The 22,378-nt window shown below is 44.5% G+C and overlaps 1 protein-coding gene across 1 annotated transcript; it reads right to left on the bottom strand.

Annotated features, from left to right (window-relative positions):
- Nucleotides 1-754: 754 nt before the first annotated feature.
- On the bottom strand, nt 755-17,073 carry LOC135051613 (vomeronasal type-2 receptor 26-like). Its single transcript, XM_063957401.1, has 6 exons — nt 16,968-17,073; nt 8,772-8,876; nt 8,589-8,653; nt 7,859-8,074; nt 5,825-5,948; nt 755-1,671 (listed from the first exon to the last, which is right to left on the bottom strand). The coding sequence occupies exons 1-6, from the start codon at nt 17,071-17,073 to the stop codon at nt 755-757; spliced, it is 1,533 nt and encodes a 510-aa protein (XP_063813471.1).
- Between the last annotated feature and the right edge of the window lie 5,305 nt (nt 17,074-22,378).

Here is a 22,378-nt window from a genome sequence, read left to right as displayed (position 1 = left end):
CCTGCTTTATGTAAAACTTGTGTGCACATTTCTATTGATTGTGAAGGTATATTATAATAGAAACAAAAATAAAAATTATTACAGTGTCAGGAAAAAATTAACAAGCATTTTAACTTTGGAAATCGAACCCAGGCCTCTAAGCATGGGAAGCGGCACTCTTCACCACTCGGACATGTCGCCGCATGACAGATACATAAGCCCATTGGTTTTTATTATGCCGTAATGGCTACAGGATTTGGATGCTCACATATCCCTAACATCAATAGACCATACCTGTAACACGTTCATTTGCGTCTGTATGCACTACTATTTTAATTTGTTGATTTGTCTGCGGGACTTGGACGCTCACATATCAATAACATCAATGAATTTTACTGTGGCTTTATCACATTCATTTGTGTCTCTAGATACTGTATTATTTGCATCTGTACTGTATATAGTGTACTAAATACAGTACTATTTACTGTATTTGACATAATGTAGCATACTGTAGCGTAATGAGACGCACCAGTAAAGTAGTTCTTATGCTGTAGTTCAGTATTTTATTTTAATGGAGACCACATGCATGCGCAATGGTGATTTTAAAAAGCGACTTCTGGTGGATGATCACAGGTATTACACTCAAAGGTAATGCCAAATGCTCTATGTGCCTCCCTACAGTTAGGCAAGCCTCCTTGAGCCCAGGAATGCTGCGTGTAAAAGCAAAGATAACGGAGGCTCCATCTGTACATAGTGATTATATCTAATATTGTACTTAACTGAATGTCTGCAATATTTGTTTTCTTAGTAAATTACTTTTTGAATTTAAATCCGGCCTCACCAATATGATGTAGCATTTGGGAGTAAATATACATCCCAATATTCCAATACTTGAAGATATTATAGCAAATATCTCTACAAGCACTGTGCTTTTCCCAGTGACACTCATATACGCCGGGATAAAAGTCACCCAGACACTGCAGAACACCAGCATGCTGAAAGTGATGTATTTGGCTTCATTGAAACTATCTGGTAAAATTCTGGCCAGAAAAGCTGCAATGAAAGTCACAGCTGCAAGAAGACCCATGTAACCCAGGAGTATGGAAAATGCCAATATTGAGCCTTCATTACATTGTATAATAATTTTATCAAGATATGTGTAACTGTTTCTTTCTGGAAATGGAGGTGATATACATAGCCAAATGATACTGATTAGAACTTGGATAAATGAACAAATAAAGACCACACAGTTGGTAATTTTCACTCTAATAAATTTCTTCCAGGAGCTTCCAGGTTTGGTGGCTGTGAAAGCCAAGTAGACCATTATAGTCTTGGCCAGGATGGAGGAGATGGCTACTGAGAAGATGATCCCAAAGGAGGTCTGCCGAAGCATGCATGTTATATGTACGGGACGTCCCAGAAACAGCAGTACACAGAGGAAACTCAGCATGATGGAGACCAAGAGTAGAAAACTGAACTTTTGATTATTAGCTTTGATGATTGCAGTGTCCCGGAATAAAATAAAGATGACCAAGATAATCAAAGTTTTAAGAAAACATAACGTAGAAATAATGCAGACAGTAAGAGCTGCGCGGTCATCCACGTAGGACAGAAATTCAACTGGTTTTGGCACACACTGGTACTTATAATTTGGCCAGTGGTCTTCTGGGCACTTCATGCATAATGTTTTGTCTAGAAAATGTTGAAATTAGTTTTTTATAGAATTATTCAGTTATTGGTTAATTCAAAATGAGACAAAGTATAGAAAGAAATATAGATTTGTATACTGTAAATGACTATAGAAAACAATGGACAAAGGGCCTTATTCAGGTTGGCCTGCTAATGCAATGCAATTGCATTGAGCCAGTGTTTGCTGCAGTGTGCACGCACAGGTCCCGGTCTACGTGTGCACAGGGTGGCCAGTGCGATTGCATCACATTGTTGCGTATGCCTCTGCCTGATTGACAGTCAGAGGCATTCACGTGGTGGTCGGGGGTGGTGACATGGCATTGTGGGGGCGATGATGTGGCTTTGGGCGGGCGTGGAGACAGAAATGGGGGTGGTTTCAGGGTTTGCAACCTGAATAATGGCAACCTAGCTACGGAGACACGGAGCATCCATAATTCAAAGATGTGATTGCAATTGAATTATGATCGCATCGCTGTCAGGTTTTTGCATGCTGGGCGGCCTTGCCTTGTGCTGGACAGCCCCTAGCATGCGACCGTAGGCAGCTGCAGTTTTTCTAAAATTACAAAACTACACTGAAGCTGAATCAGGTATAAAGTACTTAGCAATTAGCAGATAGTGAGTTGTATAGATACAGTACATTTTGGTGAAAATAAAAGTTACTTAAACTTGTTAATTATTTTTCTTTGAGGCTCATAGGATCCTCTGGGTTAACCTTGTGGGGATCATGCTGGTGGAGACCAGGACAAGCACAGAACTACTAAGTTTTTCAATCTCCCAGGGTGCACTGGATCCCTCTCCCCTCATACCCTGCCCACAGCTCAGGCTATTCAGTTTTAGTTAACAAGCCCAAAGCAGGCACTGGAGAGAGAAGGAAGTATATTACACACATAACACACACTCTCACAATCAGGAGACAGGAACTGGTGACCGAGAAGACAAACCTATTGAAGATAGGTGTGTCAGGGTGGGCGCCCTGTGGATCCTATGGACCTCGAAGAAAAAGAGTTAACAAGGTTAAATTTTGCCATAACTCTTATTTTCTTCTTCAGGGTCCATAGTCTCCACAGGGTTAACCTTGGTTATGTCACAAAGCAGTTGCAATATGAAGGCAATGCTATTAAGCTGAAAGGAGGACATTGCAGCCAACGGATGCATCCTGATAGACAAACGTATCAAAGGCATACAACCTAAGAGAAGTGTGAGCGGAAGACCACATAGTGGCGTTGCATAGTTGTTAAGCAGATGCCCCATGATGGGCTGCCCACAAAGGTCCCACAGAATGAGTAGAGTGATCAGAGACTGTAATCGGCATGGAAAGATCAGCTTGCAATGTAAGCCTGTGAGATGGTTAAGCAGATCCAGAGAGCCAAAGTTTGTTTATTAGCTGGCCAGACACATTTGTGGAATCAATATAGAACAAATAAGGAATACGTTTTTCTAATGAAACTAGTACGACCCATGTAGATCTTTAAAGCATGGACCACATCCAACAAAGCCTCCTCAGCAGAGAGGCCAGGTGTATGGAAGGCTGGTACATCAATTTTATTGTTGATATAGATCTTGGATACCACCTTGGGGAGGTATCCCTGTTTAGTCTAGAGGACTGCCCTGTTGTGATGAAAAATCAAAAAAGGAGAGAAGCATGAGAGCGCCCCAAGTCTGAGACTCTGCAATGGCCAGGAGAAAGAGAGTCTTCTCAGTCAACCATTTAAAGTTAACAGAATACAACTGTTCTAAGGGAGGCTGTTGCAAGTCCTGCAGAACCAAGGACAAATCCCAAGGAGCCACTGGATGGACAAAGGGAAGCTGAATTTGGAGCACCTCCTGATGGGAGGTTCGTACATCCGGCAAAGAAGCAAGTCTTCTCTGGAAACAAATGGACATGGCTGATACCTGAACCTTAAGAGAAGCAAGGCAAAGGCCCAGGTCAAGACCAGCCAGCAGAAATGTCAGGAGTCTAGAAATCTAAAATACCAGAGAATCATAGTGTCGATGGCCACACCAGTGAAAGTGAGAGTGCCATATGCATTAATACTTTAGATACGAGCTGATGCCAGTTTCCGAGCACTGATCATAGTTTGAATAACCAAACTGGAAAATCCTTTATCCCTTAGGATGGATAACTCAACATCCACTCCATCATAGAATAACGAGCCTGGTCCGGGTGTAGACATGGACCTTGTGACAAGTGGTCTGGTCAAAGAGGAAGTGGAAATGACACGTCTATGGAGAGACACTGGAGATCAGTGAACCAATGGAATCTGGGGTATGTAGGATGATCATGCCGCCTTTTGCTTTCAATTTGTAATAGCACTCTAGGAAGGAGAGATACAGGAGGAAAGAGATATGCCACATGAAAGGACCATGGGACTGTTAGGGCATAAATGAAGGTTGCATCTGGATCCCTCATTATGGACCTGTATACAGTCACTTTGTGGGTATGTCTGGAAGCCATGAGGTCCACTTTTAGAAGACCCCATTTGTACACCAGAAGTTAAAAGACTTCTAGGTGTAGAGACCACTCCTGGTGACTGAGGAAGTCTGCTTTCAAGTTGAGGACCCCGGGGATGAAGCCCGAAGAGATGGATGGAAGATGGCATTCTGCCCAGATGAGAAGAAGGATACAATGTACTTGAGCATCCAGCAGAGCTCCAAGATGGAGCATCCTCTGAGATGGGATGAGTGAGGACTTGGCCCAGTTGATCAGCCAACCGTGACTCTGATGAAATGTCATGGTCACCTGGAGATAATGGTTAAGGACGTCGGAGAATGTACAAGAAGGAGGAGGTCAACCACGTAAGGGAGAATCTGGATTTCCTGCAACCAAAGGTGAGCAGCCATCACTACCATGAGTTTGGTGAACACCCTCAAGACTGTGGAAAGCCCAAAGGGTATGGCCTGAAACTGGAATTGGTGACGTAGGGCAGCAAACTGGAAATACCATTGATGACAAAGTTCTATATGGACATATAGGTAAGCATCCTGTGTATCCAGGGAGACTATAAAATCCCCAGGCAGCACAGCCAGGACACTAGGTTAGGAGTCACAGTCTGTTTAGTAGCCTTGACTTTGTTAGACATACAGTAACTGCAAAGAGAATAAACACAAAACATAGCAATGTTCAGTGTGTAACTGAGTACAGTATGTGACAATGAGCATCCACAAATACAATAAAGTGTAATGTGGGCAACTGAAAACCCTGTACACACCAGTATCTAAGGGGTTACAGGAGAGAGAAAGCAGAATAGGAAAGTTAGATATATAAGAACAGCCAGCAGAAACAGACAGCAGATGTAACATAAGTCATGTACAATGCAGAAATCACAATTTAACTGCAGTGGGCACTAAATTCAACTACACAGCTAAGGGAGCTGATAGGAATTAGCAACTTTTATTACCTTACTCCAAGGAGAGGTATATAAGGAGACTGTACCCAGTGTTCCTGGAGACCTACAGAGCTCAAAAACTGCCCAGTGTCTCTGTGAGGGAAGCAGGTGTAGGAGGAGCAGCTCAGGGCGGTAAAACCTCAGTGGAATTGCACCCAGGGCTGGGGGAGGGGCCGTTGGGGAAGCGTTGACTTTTCCTGACTGACATTAACCACCAGTTCCTCTTTTAAACTATCCCCAGCACCAGTAACATTTGCCCTGGTGGTCTAGTGTAGTCCAAACACTGTGGTGGTACACATCGGCATCTCCTGTCCATCTCCCGGTTGCTGTCCAGGGTAGCTTTTGGTGATCCTGCTAGTGAAGGCTGTCAGGGACCTGCCGAACATTCCTCACCATAGCTGGCATTGCAGCGCTGGTGGGTGTGTTGGAGCAGCAGTGCTGGCATCCAGAGGAATGCCCTACGCTGCTTGCTCAAATAGAAAAATAGAAAAAGTCTTAAAAATTGTAAAAACCAAAAAAATTAAAAGCTTGTGCTGCAAAATGCAGCCCCACTGTTATCCAGTGACCAGCTCCTGCTGACACCAAATAAAAACTGAAGAGCCTGAGGTGTGGACGAGGGGTCCAGTGCATCCTGGGAGCATGTTGAAACTTAGCTGTTCCGTGGTCTCCACCAGCATACCTCTGCCAAGGTTAATCCTGTGGAGACTATGGACCCTGAAGAAGAAATTAGCTTTAATGAGTTTACTGAGAAACAGAGGAAAGATTCTCACCTGTGTCATTGGATATTTCTCCCTCGGCGCACCGTACACATTCAAAGCAGCACTGATGGTTCCCTTTCTTCAAAACTCTTCTGTATCCTGAAAGACAATCTGAAGAACATACAGACACCGGAACCTGGAAAGCAATATCAGCAGTAAGAAAATGGGTATTAAAAAAACTATCCTGGAAGACTGAAGACAACTAAGCCTTATTATAAATGTTTAGATTTTGCTGGATTATTCAAATTATTCTGGCTTGATAAATTCATAAACTTCATCAGCAAAATATGTCACTTCATGTTGCCACTACAGTCCACCTACCTCTTGTCACAGCCAGTGGCAGTTTACTACAGCTTTCCATACTATCCTTTGACGGGACACTCATCAATTACACAGGTTCTGTGGCTGAATAAAACCAGGTGAAATTCAGGTTTTCAGCCACAGAATCTGTGTAATTCATGAAGGTTATGGTTTAAAGGGATAGTATGGTAAACCTAAGTTTACTAAGCAAACAAATGGAAAATTAGAAGTTTTGTTATACATAGCTATCTTAAACTTTAGTGGCATTTGTATTATTTAGAGAATCAGCAATATTAATTTGACATTTATCATTTTTAAGCATATATTTCAATTGTCTTAGCATTCTCTATAATGTCCTGGTATGGCCAATATGATATTTTCCAACATCGTCAAAAATGCCATGTACACCATTAGCACACATATGTTATGAAGATGTATGTATTTGTTATTAATGCATTTCACAGATGGAGTAGTTCATTGTACTTCAGCCCTATCATTGGAAGAATATTTATTTTAAGAAAGTCTTTCCCATCTCCTCTCAGAGGAAGCTAGTGAATGTGCCACTCCTATAATGGCTCTAACTGTGAGGTAGACAGGACAGACATTAGCCAGAAAGGGTTAAATATGTTAGTGAGGGGTGCAGAACAGGGCACATGCGTGTGGGGTTATGTAGGACAGAGTAGTGGGCAGCATGATAGGACAAAGTGAGGGGACGAGCATCAGTATGAAGGGAGTTGCACACAGATTCAGCTCACATACAAAATCACTCTACTTGCCCCACTTGCATCCAGTTAACCCAATGTCTCACTTCATGTACACCAAGTGACCCAACAATACCCTGCTTCCTGCAACTCTGCTTCCACAATGCCCCTTCCACCACAACATCTTGTGTCCTTGCACCAGAACTCAGCCACTTAACCTAGATGTGTGCGTTGCCACAGCCACCTGAGTAGCAGAGGAATAATGCACACCAATGAAAAAGACAAGGAGCCCAATGTCCTCATTATCCATGGATGGAGAAAGGTAAGTAGAAATGGAAATTGATTGTGAGTGGCATTTCTGTGGCAATCAGAGGCAATTGGGTAACAGAAAATGTTTGTCCCCACTGGGGAAGAGAGAGAATGTAGGGTTAAGATAGAACTGTGGAGGGAGAGAACTGGGAAGTCAAAGACAATGAGGGTGAACAGAGAAAATGAGGAAAGAGAGACAACAGTAGAAAGAGAGAGAACTGGGGCAGGAGAAATAACTGGGGGAAGAGAGAACATGCGGTGGAGAGGATGGGGCATTAAGAAAAAACAATGAGTGGACGAAAGAGAGAAAGAACTAGGGAGAGAATAGGGAAAAGGAGAGAGAGATGATGGGGAAAAGAGAGAACAGAAAGATGAAAGAGAATGACCAAGGGTGGGGGAAGAGAGAGGGAGAGGATGCCATGGTGGTCATAATACTGTAGCTAGCAACCCGGGGGGGAAAAATCATTATAAAACTAGTGGTTAAGGGGCACAAGGGATGCTTGTATCTACTGTTTACCCCATATCAAGCAAGTTCAGTAGGATATACTGGTGCTCGCCAAATGTTCTATTCCCACTCTATGGGTGTCGTGGACACCCATGAGTGGGAATAGCCCCTGTTAGCAAGGATTCTGTCTGGCGGTATTGTCAGCGGTTGGGATTTTGGTGTCAGTATACAGACCGACGAGATCCCGACTGCCGGCAACCTAACTGCCTCCCCATCAAGCAGTACACTAACCTGACAATGTTTCCAAAATATGGAAAAGTTGTTGAAAACAAGCTGCTTTTCTTCTGTAGATGAAGCATTAAAAGATGCCACTTTCTTGAACCAATAGTTTCTATAAGGTAAAACTGCATAACTGTTAATGTAGTAGAAAGCGGTCATTTCTCCTTTCTTATTAAAATAGATATCTTCTCCCGTGGGATCTTGGAAGTGAACTCTTCTTAGAAAGTGCTGGAAGGAGGGACATGCATTAGTAGATTTAATAATTTTGATTGAAATTTGTGTAATAAATATAATAAGAATAAATAACTGTATTGTACACTTCCATTACATTCATCAATCTTCTCACCTCAAACATCCCCCCCCCCAAAAAAAACAACAACTTTCCCTGACTGTCAATTTGCGAATAAATACCATTACCACAAGACCATCATGGCATGTGCACAGTGCTGATGTCTCCTAATGTCCTTTAGTATAGTGGCTTAGATTCCATTTTCTTTATTGGACACTATACAGATCATCTGAAAGGTGTAGACTGCAGTTGTCACCTGCTTTCTTTCATGTCCTGAGATGACTATGTTTTGACCACCCACCAGATAGCTGTATAGGGTTACTTATCTGATGCTGGTAATGTATAAAATCCGCCCAGAAACAAAGACTTCACTTAATAATGTTCCTGTTGATCACCTAATGACCTTTCCTGTGGGACTGTTTCTGGCTTTAACCCACGCAATTTGCTTTTTACCCTGATCTCCTGAGTACAGTGCATTGTCTTTCCTTTTCTGTATTTATTATTGCTTTCCTCCTCACCTATGTGGAAAGATAAAAAAATGGACATGGGTCTAGCACTGATGGTTCTCCTCATCCTGACAGTAAACAAATTCTAAAAAAAACTCCAGCTCCAGATTGGATGCCGGTAATTCACTACCGTCTTCTCCTGATTTGCCTTCATCCAGAGATTGAATGTCTTCAGCAGAATGTCCAGAATCACCCAGACTTCTCCATCTGTTCACCAAGAAATTAGTGAGATTCTCTTGCACATTAAAACATTACCCATAAAACTTGATTTCCAGTCTCTTTCAGGCAGACTTCAGGCAACCATACAGTATGTCAGGAGGTGACAGCTATTCAAATGCATATGGAACAATTTTCAGAGTAAATTGTTACTCTTGAAGTCTCTAAAGAAACCTCTGATGATCTTTTCAACCAACTTCAGAATGTTGTTGTTTTCCAATCTTCTGAAATTTGTTTATCAAAGTCTCAAATGGAGGTTTTGGACAATCAGGGATGGCACAAAAATATTCTAATCTGAGGCTTTCCTCAGTATATGCAGTACCTTACTTCAGTTTAATTCATGTCTACATGAACATATTTTGTGAAATTTTGGGTTTGGATCCTAATTATGTTCAGCAGGTACTGCAATGTCATTTGTCATCTTTTTCTTGCAACCAAAAAGAGGCATCTTGTGTAAATCTTTATGACTCGGTCCTATTGACTTTCACAGGAATGAACTACAAATATTCCAAGACCTTTCCTGGCACACTCTACAACAAAGGTGAGTTCTCAAACCTCTTACAAATGCTGCCTGCTAACACAGTTTAAAATAACATTTAAACTACAAGTCAGTCATAATGGTAAGGTTTCCCTGCATATGCCATCAGATCTGGATACAATTCTTGTTCTTTGCACCCTTGGAGATCTATCCTTTGTCTCTCCCAGAATGGTTAGCTCTTCATTACCAAATTCCAAATCCCTCTCTTTGGCAGAAAGAACACAAAAGCATTGTTTACAGAATCCTGATACAAACTCAAAACCCGAATTCATCTGGTTATACCTAAATTTTAATTCATATGACCTTTCTGGGTGTGATTGTTCATGTTGCATTAGTTGTTTATTGAACTACCTGTAATTCTATTATAGTATTGTTTTATGCTTGATGCAGTGCTTGCGGTTATACAGACTAAATTTGTGAGTTCTTTGCCCTAACACTTCCTGTTAGTGTACTTGTTTCTTTTGTGCTTGTGGGCTACCACTTTTACTATTTACCAATGCCCCACCCTAGTGCAACCTCCATCATCCTATACCAGGAGTTGGTGGCCATGCTTATCAGGTGCATTATTTCCCATTGTTGCGTCTACTTGCTATACTACAGTATGTGAATAATTATTTATTTTTAATTTTTATTTTTTCTCTCCTACAGAGAAACCTGCATGTCCCTCCTTCTATGCTTCTCCAACCTTATTTTCCTTCGGATCTCTCAAACCCTTTGCTTTTGTAAGTCGTACCTATAGAACTGACTTCCCTGGTGTAATTTTTCTTGAAAAATCTGTTGCTCTTTATTCTGCTACTATAATCACCCTGAGAGATGCTTCATGGCTAGGTACTGTATTATATACATTATGGGGCTAATTACATCTATAAACTGCAACAAATTGCTGAGGTTAACACAGGCTGTTAAAGTAGATAATGGTTTGGAAACCCCACTTTATCCATGGAGATTTTTTTTCATCCTATGTCCCCTTTTCTTACTCACGTTTTACCCTTTTACTTCCATTCCCCACTTCCTACTACTTTACTCGGAGGGTGAACCTTGTCTCTGGCCCTTTGTGAGATTGAATGGGTTAGATTTGTTGCAAACATTCTGTGTGCCCTTTACCTACCTAATCATTGATGCAGTGCCGTAACAACACATTTTACCGCTGTGTGAAATAAACAGCATCAGCCCCCCCACCCCCTATACAAGACAGGGCCAGTGCGTCAAAATCACAGGGGCGTGGCTTAATGGGGAAGGGGCATGGACACAAAATAATACAAAAATTATATTACGCTTTACAGTAGTCTCAATTCAAATTATGCCATACAGTAGCGTCGCTTGCACACATTACACCTGGTTGAACCTCTATCACACATTACGGCAAGTAGAGTCACCGTTTTTACACATCAGGCTGGCAGAGACCCACTTTTTACGCATCAGGCTGGCAGACACCCCTTTTGATGCATCAGGCTGGCAGAAACCCCTTTTTTACGCATAACGCTGGCAGAGACTCCTTTTTACAAAAAGAGAGAGTGGGGGTAAGGAAGAGAGACAGAGGGTGGGAAGAACATGAAAGAGACAGGGGGAAGGATCAGAGAGAGACAGAGAAAAAACATCCGCACTCACCGGGAGGGCGGGGTCAGCACTCTCTCTGTAGAGCTGTGGCGGACCGAGTGCTGTGCCGCCTCCTGGGACCCCGGACTGTGTGGGTGGCAGCAGGCAGGACTCCTCAGTGGTGGAGGCTCAGACGGACTGCAGTCCTGGGCCTGGCTGGTGCTTGTGGGTGGGTAAGCGGGCGGCCACACGTAGAACACTACGTGCCGTCGTTCCCGCCAGCGAGTCCGCTCTTAGAATGCTGAATGCTATGACCTAGCGCCCGCATCGGCATTTAAGGAAGGTGGTGTGGGGGAAGACATCACTGTACCAGAGAGGTACATTTGGTCTGGGAGTGCCGAGTGGGAGGTGGGGCTGCACAGGCAGGCTAGGGGACAGCTCCTGAGCTGTCCCGACTCCTGCTTCTTCCTACATTTAGTGACCTGGCTCCCGGCTGACCCCGCAGCACAGCGGGGAACTGTCCTTCACCAGCAATGCGTTCCCTCCACGAGTGCGCTGTATACAAGGCATACTCAGCACACAGCTAGTTACGGCTCTGCAATGATGTTTTTCCACAAACATTTGAAGTAGAGATGGCCCTGTTTGACAAAACTCAAATGTATACCCAATGTTTTCATTTTTTAAACTAGACTCAACTCATTACGGGTACTCTATGTTAAATCCCTGTGTATGGATGATGTTGAAGGCTTTACTGGAAAGTTTCATGGGGGGGGGTGGGTGGAGATCTATGGGGGTAATTCCAAGTTGATCGCAGCAGGAATTTTGTTAGCAGTTGGGCAAATTATTTTTACACTGCAAATTAGATTGCAGATTGAACACACCCCACCCAAATCTAACTCTCTCTGCACACGTTAAATCTGCCTCCCCTGCAGTGCACATGGGGGGTAATTCCAAGTTGATCGCAGCAGGAATATTGTTAGCAGTTGGGCAAAACCATGTGCACTGCAGGGGAGGCAGATGTAACATGTGCATAGAGAGTTAGATTTGGGTGGGTTATTTTGTTTCTGTGCAGGGTAAATACTGACTGCTTTATTTTTTCACTGCAAATTAGATTGCAGATTGAACACATCCCACCCAAATCTAACTCTCTCTGCACATGTTAAATCTGCCTCCCCTGCAGTGCACATGGGGGGTCATTCCGAGTTGTTCGCTTGTTGACGATTTTCGCAACAGTGCGATTAATGCGGACATGCGCATGCGCATGGTACGCAGTGCGCATGCGCTAAGTATTTTAGCACAAAACTTAGTAGATTTACTCACGGCAGAACGAAGATTTTTTATCGTTGAAGTGATCGGAGTGTGATTGACAGGAAGTGGGTGTTTCTGGGCGGAAACTGACCATTTCCTGGGAGTGTGCGGAAAAATGCAGGCGTGCCAGGATAAAACGCGGGAGTGTCTGGATAAACGCAGGGCGTGTTTGTGACGTCAAACAAGGAACGAAACGGCCTGAGCTGATCGCAGTGTAGGAGTAAGTCTCGAGCTACTCAGAAACTGCTAAGAATTTTCTATTTGCAATTCTGCTAATCTTTCGTTCGCAATTCTGCTAAGCTAAAATACACTCCCAGAGGGCGGCGGCCTAGCGTGTGCAATGCTGCTAAAAGCAGCTAGCGAGCGAACAACTCGGAATCACCCCCATGGTTTTGCCCAACTGCTAACAAAATTCCTGCTGCGATCAACTTGGAATTACCCCCATGGTTTTGTCCGTGTGGTATTCATGTGACCGGCGGTCAGCTGACCGACAGTCACATGACCTCCTCCACCATCCCAACGGCTAACTATCCCGATGGTCGGCATGCCGAACAACAGGGACTATTTCCACTCGTGGGTGTCCACGACACCCATAGAGTGGGAATAGAACCCGTGGCGACCGCAGGCCGCCACCGAGCCCGCAAGGGGCTTGCTGCACTTGCCCCTCCCCACCGGGATCCTGGCGTCGGTATGCTGCCGGGATCCCGGCGTTGGTAAGCTGACTGGCGGTCTCCTGACCGCCGGTCAGCCGTACTACACCCGTTTTGCCCAACTGCTAACAAAATTCCTGCTGCGATCAACTTAGAATTACCCCCTATATTCCTGTATGCAATACCTCAAATAGAGCTCCTTGTGAGTCTAGTTTAGATTATAGGTGGGCAATACATTTCCTGGTTGACAATAACTTGGTTACAGGTTTGATTTTCTACCCCTCGATTCTAATACCTTCCTCACACCCAACGGTCTTTCCTTTCCCTCTTTTTATCATTCCCCACTTTCATAAGGTTTTCTGTGTTGTTCCCGCCTCTTTTCATTTATTACTTATGTTATGCAAATGGTGTTATATTTACAGTACGATATCTGGACAATATACACCTTTTTTATTTCAGTGTCTGATATTGTGTTTTGTATAACATTTTTTATTCAATAAAATCAGTTTGAAAAATAAAAATAGTAAAATAAAAAATAATTAAAAAATATAATAAAAAAAGAGAGGCTGCTTTTTGAGACATGGGGGGGGGGTCATTCCGAGTTGATCGCTAGCTGCCGTTGTTCGCAGTGCAGCGATCAGGCTAAAAATCTGCATTTCTACGCATGCGTATGCACCGCAATGCGCACGCGCGACATACGGGTACAAAGTCCTTTGTGGTTTTGCACAGGTTCTAGCGAAGCTTTCAGTCGCACTGGTGGCCGCAAGAAGATTGACAGGAAGGGGGCGTTTCTGGGTGTCAACTGACCATTTTCAGGGAGTGCTTAGAAAAATGCAGGCATGCCAGGGAAAACGCAGGCGTGGCTGGGCAAACAATGGGCAGGTGTTTGACGTCAAAAGCCAACCCTCCAACTTTAGAATCATCGCACATGAAGAGTAAGTTCAGGGCTGGTCTTGTTTTACACAAAATGTTTTTGCAGGCGCTCTGCTGCACAAGCGTTCGCACTTCTGCAAAGCGAAACTACACTCCCCGGTGGGCGGCGACTATGCGTTTGCATGGCTGATAAAAACTGCTAGCGAGCGAACAACTTGGAATGACCACCATGGTTCTGACAGATAAGAAAGCCAATACTACATGCTGCATTATATGACCTGTCAGGAAAATAAATATACATTAAGTTTAGTACTTACAGTATTAAGGAGGCAACATTGACTTCATTTATATTCATTTATTATTTTATAAAGGAGACATAATTGATTTACTATTTTAGTTCCAGAAGCAATAATATTTGATTTATAATGGGGAAAATAAGAATACATTTAGGACAGGGGTATTTTAGGATAGGCGCAAAATCTATAGTTGCTAAGGGGATAACATTTAAATCCAGAGACGAGGCTTGCACTGGGATTTAGAGCAAACCAGCAGTTCCTGATAAAAGCGGTCATTCCAACCCGATCGCTCGCTGCAGTTTATCGCAGCTCAGCGATCGGATCGGAACTGCGCATGCGCCGGCACCACAGTGTGCCAGCGCATGCCAGCCATCGTTGCCTAGTGATCGCCTCTGAGTTTATGGGGCATGGTCCGGCCAACGCAGGCATGGCTGGACCGTTGGGGGTGGGGGGGGGGCGTGGTGGCTGTGTGATGTCACATGCAGCTGCTGCGACCTGGGGCAGCGAAGAGGTTCTCCCGGCCAGCTGCAGGAGCTGCGCTGGCCGGGAGTAACTCCTGAGATGCAAAATCATCGCCACTGTGCAATGCTTTTGCACTTCTGCAAGGGGGGGGGCGGCACTGACATGCGGGGCGGACTAGCCCTATGCTGGGCGTCCCCCCGCATGTCTGAGTGCCTGATCGTAGCTGTGGTAAATTTAGCACAGCTACGATCAACTCGGAATGACCCCCGAAATACATGTGGATTTTTTACAGCCCTTTCCTACTTGCACCTATACTGGAGATCTACCTCACTTTTTTCCATGTAGCCAGTAAGACTAGAATTGTCTCTTATATGCACCATCACTGACTGGCCTATATCATACAGTATGCTTGATAATTCTAGCCACTCATACGGTTTCAATTACAGGATGACAGTCTCCACTGGCTGAATACATTTACATACTGTAGTGTGTCTCTTAAATCTGTGATTACCATTTGCAGTTACATAGACAAGAGAACTGTGCTTGATTTAATCCAGCGGTGTCACAAATCTCACTGGGATGGTGTAGATGCTGACTGAGCTATGCGAGTGTAATACCCTGGATTTCTTAAAAAATAGGGACCCCCTTGTTTTTTTTTAGATTTACATAGTGGAACTACAAAGCCCATGGTAGAACATGGGCTGAACTTTGATGTTCCCTGTCAGCCTAGGCATGGGGATTTGGCGTCACTGCCTTCTATAATTAACCCCCCCTGCTCAGCAACAGCAGATCCCGGGAAACTGGGCCCCTACTGATAGGCACCCCCAGGTTGCAGGCCAGAATAACCCTAGGGCGGGCTGTTGCTGGGGCTGAAGGAGCCAGTGGGGACCCAGGAGAGGGGAGGTCCAGAGAGAGAGACCCCTTGAAAGGAGGACCCCAGCGTGGGAGAGGAGAGCCCAGAGGAATGGGAGTCAGCCTACCTGGGAGTCCAGCTATGTAGTGCCCCGAAGGACAGCAGTGATGCCTATCTGCCACAGTGTGGAGCCAAGTACCATGGCCAGAAGATCAGGTTCACCCACTGGAGTCTGCCTGTGCCCAGTCCAGGAAGCCATACTCCCCAGCCGAAGGGGAGATCAAGCACCGGAGCTGACAGCGCTGAGAGGACCAGAGACCCCTGGGGAGAAGAAGTGGTGACCGCATCGCTGCTTGCCATGGACGGAATGCCAGGAAGAGCCACCACTGAGGAGGAGAATGCAGTGCCAAGCCAGAGTGTGACCTGCAGACCAGCGAGGCCATGGATGACCCCGGTTCCCAGGATCTCGAGGAGCGACAGCAGGCAGCCAGTGATGGAGAGCGCAGGCATCGTGGAGGACGACCTCGGATGTAAAGACCCTGGCGAGGACCCCTGGAGTGATGACGGTGCAGACGGATGGCGGGAGTGCAGCATGGAGAAGAGGAACCCGGTGACCAGTGGCGCAGACCGGAGGCTGCGGTCCGGAGAAGACCCCAGCGTGGAGAGGACGGCGCAGATCCCAACGTGGAAAGGACGCCAGGGACCAGAGCAGAAGAAGACATCGCCGGCAGGAGAAGGGAGACTCCGGACAGCAGTGCCGAAGACACCAGAGGCCAAATCGGAGGTGTCAGAAGCGCCGCAGCAGGGAGTGAGATCAATGCAACCCTTCCACTGGAACACTCTGCCCCTGTTTTGCCCTCCGCTGCCAAACTCTGCATTGGGGCAAGATATTGTTTAGAAAGGGGGTAGGCTCCCCTTGATCGGTGTCCTGCAGGATATATTTAAAAAGAGGGGTAGGCTCCACTTAGCTCTGGGTGCCCTGCTCTTATAATTAATGAAAAGGGTGTAGGCTCCCCTTAATTCCCCAGTGCCTGCATATTTAATAAGGGGGTAGGCTCCCCTTCATAGTGCCCGCAGGACCAGTTTAATGGAGGGGGTGAGCTCCCCTCATGACCTCCCCCCACAAGTTAAGTTAATTATGGGGGAGGGCACCCCTCAGTAGCTGTGCCCCTGCTTATGTACAAACAGGGGTAGGCACCCCTTACGGTGTTGTTTCCTAGCGAGGACAAGTCAATAGGGGTAGGCACCCTTAGAGCTAATGGTGCCCATATCTAGAGTTAATGTATATGCACCTGTTTGCTGTTTTGAAATGCTGGTATTCTTTGATTAATGACTGTGTTATGCAAGCTCCGCCCACCAGTGCTTCTTAAGTTAATACTGCTGTGTGCTGATTATTATTACAAAGGCGGGTGATTAATGACTGTGTTATGCAAGGTCCGCCCACCAGTGCTTATTCAAGTTAATACTGCGGTGTGCTGTTCATTATTACAAAGGCGGGTGATTAATGACTGTGTTTTTTATATATATATATATATATATATATATATATATATAGATAGAGATGCCAGCTTGCTCACCTGTTCCCACAATTTACCTGCTTGATTGTCAACGCTGGTTATACGAGACTGTGCTATATATAGAGACGCCAGCTTGCTCACCTGTTTCAACAATTTTCCTGCTTTATTGTCAATGCTGGTCATATAAGACTGTGCTATATAGAGACACCAGCTTGCTCATCAATTCCAGCAATTTACCTGCTGTATTGACAACGCTGGGCATACAAGACTGTACTATATAGAGACGCCAGATTGATCACTTGTTCCCGCAATGTACCTGCTTTATTTGTCAATGCTGGTTATGAGAGACTGAGCTATTTCAAAGACAGCACCAGCTTGCTTACCTGTTCCCGCAATTTACCTGCTATTATTGAGGTTGTTGGTTATTATTTACTGAACTATGCTGTCACTGTTGCCTTTATCATTTAGTAATAAAATGGAGTTGGATCCTTTGTATGAGTATTGTCATTGTGTCTGAGGGGTAAAGCAGAACTGCCGCTCTGAGCACCCGAACCTGAATTATTTTAGTACCCCACAATTAGTTAATTTCCGGCACCGGATTTGTGGTGTTACACAAGGTGTACAGGAGAATGGTAGACAGAAGTGGGTAAGAAAAAGGGGGGGGTGGCAATGTGGTATCAGGAGACGGACAGAATCAGGTCTGAAGAATATCCAAAGTTGGATCCAGGAAGTCACTAGGAGCGGTACCAAGGGAGCAGGCAAGGAGAATGGTCAAACGCATCAGATCAGTACTAGAGATGAGCAGTACAGATTCCAAGGAATCAGGACCGATCTGAACATTGGGGAACCGAGTCCACCTGAGCCGTGACCAGAGGCAGAACTACCGCCAGTGCTACCAGTGCGTTGCACTGGGGCCCGCCTCTGTCCAGGGGCCCAAAGCATGTAATGAGTCAAATTGACTCATTACATGCCGCTGTGTGCTGCGGGCAACAGCTGCCCGCAGCAACACAGCCGCCCAGAAAGAGAGAGGAGAGGAGCAGCGGTACGGGGGGAGAACGAGAAGGAGGAGGAGGGAGGTGGGGGAGGGAGCCGCAGCAGCGCTTTACTTCTGGTTGAGGAGCTGCTGCTGCTGGCCCTCTGCTTCACTATAGGCTGTCTTCCGAGAATAGCCTATAGAAACATAGAATTTGTCGGCAGATAAGAACCACTTGGCCCATAAAGTCTGCCCCTTTTTTTTTATCTCTAACCTTATTTGATCCTAATTTCTTTGTAAGGATATCCTTATGTCTATCCCATGCATGTTTAAATTGCTCTACTGTCTTAGCCTCTACCACCTCCGATGGGAGGCTATTCCACTTGTCCACTACCCTTTCTGTAAAGTAATTTTTCTGCAAATTTCCCCTGAACCTCCCCCCCTCCAGTCTCAGTGCATGTCCTCGTGTCCTATTGCTTCTCTTCATTTGGAGAATGTTTCCCTCCTGGACTTTGTTAAAACCCTTGATATATTTGAAAGTTTCTATCATGTCCCCCCTTTCCCTTCTCTGCTCCAAACTATACATATTGAGATTTCTTAGTCTTTCTGGGTATGTTTTGTGATGTAGGCCATGCACCATTTTAGTTGCCCTTCTTTGTACAGTTTCAAATGTATTAATATCCTTTTGAAGATATGGCCTCCAGAATTGAACACAGTATTCTAGATGAGGCCGTACCAATGACCTATACAGTGGCATTATTACTTCTTTCTTTCTGCTGCTGATCCCTCTCCCAATGCAGCCAAGCATCTGACTAGCCTTCCTCATTGCTTTGTTACATTGCTTACCTGCCTTTAAGTCATCTGAAATAGTGACTCCTAGATCACTTTCCTCCTCAGTAGTTTCCAGTATAGTGCCATTAATACTATATTTAGCCTTTGGATTTTTGAGACCCAAGTGCATGATTTTGCATTTTTTGGCATTAAACTGTAATTGCCACACTCTTGACCATTCCTCTAGTCTACCTAGATCCTCAATCATTTGTTTTACCCCACCTGGTGTGTCTACCCTGTTGCATACCTTTGTGTCATCTGCAAACAGGCATACTTTCCCTTTAATGCCATTTGCAATGTCACCAATAAAGATATTAAAAAGCACTGGTCCAAGTACAGATCCCTGGGGTACTCCACTGGTAACATTTCCCTCCTGTGAATGCACTCCATTTACCACAACTCTCTGTTTTCTATCCTTCAACCAAGATCTTATCCATTCAATAATCCTAATATCCAATCCCAAACTTTAAAGTTTATTTAGCAGTCTGCGATGTGGAACAGTGTCAAAAGCCTTACTAAAGTCTAGATAAGCTATATCCATGGCTCCACCTTTATCCATCACTTTAGTCACACAGTCAAAAAAGTAAATAAGATTTGTTTGACATGATCTCCCCCCAGTGAATCCATGCTGTTTGGGATCCTGTAAATTGCTGGATTTGAGATAATCTACAACTCTTTCTTTTAAGAGTGTTTCCATCAGTTTCCCTACTACTGATGCAAGACTCACTGGTCTGTAGTTGTTTGCCTCTTCCTTGCTTCCACTTTTGTGCAGTGGGACTACGTTTGCTCTTTTCCAGTCCTCTGGATCTACTCCTGTAGCTAATGACTGGTTGAATAATTCTGTCAATGGTGCTACCAGCACCTCTTTAAGTTCTTTTAGTATCCTTGGATGTATCCCATCTGGCCCCATAGATTTGTCCACTTTCAGCTTTGAGAGTACTGTTATGACCTTCTCCTCTGTAAATGTACTTGTGTCATTTTCCTGAATATCCCTGAAACTTAACTGTGGCTCCTTCCCCTCTCTTTCAGTAGTAAATACTGAGCAAAAATAATTATTAAGATGATCTGCTATTAAATGGTCTCCATCAACAAGATTACCAGTGTCTGTCTTTAGTTTTATTATTCCGCCTTTTGTTTTTCTTCTTTCGCTTATATACCTAAAAAAAGTTTTGCCTCCTTTACCCACTGACTGGGCCATTTTCTCCTCAGCTTGTGCCTTTGCACATCTGATTACCCTCTTAGTATCCTTCTGTCTAACAAGATATATCTCTTTGTCTTCATTATTTTGTGTCTGCTTATATTTCCTAAAAGCCATCTTTTTTGCTTTCACAATATTTGCTACTTCTTTTGCAAACCACACTGGCTTCCTTTTCCTTGTGTTTTTCCTAACACTTTTGATACAAAGGTCTGTTGCCTTTAATATTGCACATTTTAATGTTTCCCACCTCTCCTGCACGGCTTCCAAGTTCCTCCACTCTACCAAAGAATCGCTTACACATTTTCCCATCCCTACAAAATCAGCCTTCCTAAAATCCAACACCTTTGTTTTTGTATGGGATGACTCAGTCTCTGTCTTTATGCTGAAACATACTGCTTGATGATCACTGGATCCCAGGTTTTCACCCACTTTTACGTCCGATATTCTGTCTCCATTTGTAAGTATTAAGACTAATATAGCGTCTTTCCGAGTGGGCTCCCTCACCAATTGGTGGAGGGATGCTCCCTGAAGGGAATTTAAAATGTCCCTACTTCTAGTGGAACTAGCAACAGACACTTCCCAGTTTACATCAGGAAGATCAACGTTTCACATGATTATTACCTCTCCTTTTAATGCCATTTTAGTTATGTCCTGCAATAGGTACTTGTCGAGTTCCTCTTCCTGACCTGGTGGCCTGTATATCACGCCAATACGAATACTCGACTTTTTCCCTGTTTCTATGGTCACCCAAAGGGCCTCAGTTTTTTCTTCAATACTTTGTATTAATGTAGTATTTATGCATTTTTTTACATACATTGCTACACCTCCTCCGATTTTTCCAATTCTGTCCTTCCTAAATAAAGTATATCCCGGTATAGCTATGTCCCAGTCATGATTTTCATTGTACCATGACTCTGTAATTGCCACAATGTCTAGATCACCCCTTGTCATTATTGCAATTAGTTCTGGGATTTTATTTCCTAAGCTCCTAGCATTTGCACACATAGCTTTTAGAGTTTTATTTGTGCTTTTCCTGTTCCTAGCTATGTTCCTCTCTCTGCCTATTTTTATTTGGTTTTGATCTGAGTTATCTTCTATTGCTGTGGATATGCTACCTATTCCCTTTGCCTGCAGAAACAATACCTCTGTGTTGGGGGAGCAGATTTCTTTATTCTTGTATAGTGAAGCAGAGGGCCAGCAGCTGCAGCGCCTCAACCAGTAGTAAAGCGCTGCTGCGGCTCCCTCCTCCACCCAGGCCCAGCGACAGGGGGGACAAAGGGGACACCTGGGACAGGCCCCGAAGCTCAGGGAGACCCCAAGGATCATGACCACCAAAAAACGATCTGCAGTACCTAATTATGTTTTTAAAATCATGCACTCCTGCAAATTAAGAACAAAAAACTATGTATAATTACAAGCTCGCAAATCACCCCCCCCCCCCATTACCCAGTCACTTGGTCCAGTGCCTTGCGTTGCCGTCGTGATGCTGGACTCTGGACTGGAGCCACCGCCACGGACGTCATTCCCCTGGTCCCCGGACTTTGTAGCTTCACAGGTACGCCACTGCCCTCGGTATAGAGAAGCCGCTGCCGGCGGTGCGGGGAAGCCGCTGCCCGCGGTCTGGGGAAGTCTGGCGTCACGTTATGCCCTGTCCTTCCCTAATAATATCCCTTATAAAAGCCTCATTCCCCCCTCTCCCCCCCGGTGCCTGTCACACAGGATTGTTTATAGGTATAATACAGTATATAGTGTGTATGTATGTATCTATCTATCACGTGTGTGTATCTGCAGAGTGTGTGTATATATATATATATATATATATATATATATACACACACATACATAATGTATGTATGTGTGTGTGTATATATGTATATATATATATATATATATATACACACTCTGCAGATACACACACACGCACACACACCCATATATACACACACACTCTGCAGATGAAAGGCGGCACTTGGAGACGTTCAAATCAGTGACATAAAGTGACATGTTTATTCAAAGTTTCGGGGTCAAGCTCCCGTCAGTCATCAGGATAACAGAATACAGTGTACAGTAGTGCCGCCTTTTATCTGCAGAGTGTATACCTGGGGCACATGCCCTAATGAAGAGGCAAGTAACATCTGTTGGAGGATATGTTTGAGTGCCAGTTCATTTGGATTTTACATATATATATATATATATATATATATATATCCGGAAGAACGAGGCGGCACTCAGAGGATTGGAAACACTCTTTTGACGTTTCCAAGCCTCTGTGTGCCGCCTCGTTCTTCCGGATTTCTACAGGAGCACATACTCCAGAGGAGGGCACCAGAGCAATACAGCCGCATGAGGCAGCAGGAGTGCCGGGGTATAGGTGATTGTTATGCACACCAGTGCCAGCAGGAAAGTACTGGTGTCAGAACTGTTATGCACTCCAGTGTCTGCAGGAATGTACTGGTGTTTGAACTGTTATGCAAAACAGATGGACT

Source organism: Pseudophryne corroboree, chromosome 1 (genome assembly GCF_028390025.1).
Source record: "Pseudophryne corroboree isolate aPseCor3 chromosome 1, aPseCor3.hap2, whole genome shotgun sequence".
Lineage (NCBI taxonomy): Eukaryota > Metazoa > Chordata > Amphibia > Anura > Myobatrachidae > Pseudophryne > Pseudophryne corroboree.
Note: the sequence above shows the minus strand (reverse complement) of the source record. Positions and strands in the feature narration are given on the sequence as shown.

Coding starts and splice junctions, on each gene's coding strand:
- LOC135051613 (XM_063957401.1), bottom strand. CDS start 17,073: ATGACCAGCATTGACAATAAAGCAGGAAAATTGTTGAAACAGGTGAGC. Junction 8,877..16,967: donor CAGCGTTGACAATCAAGCAG/GTAAATTGTGGG, acceptor TTAATGTGCAAG/AGAATCTCACTAATTTCTTG. Junction 8,075..8,588: donor ACTGTACTCAGGAGATCAGG/GTAAAAAGCAAA, acceptor CCCTCCTTCCAG/CACTTTCTAAGAAGAGTTCA.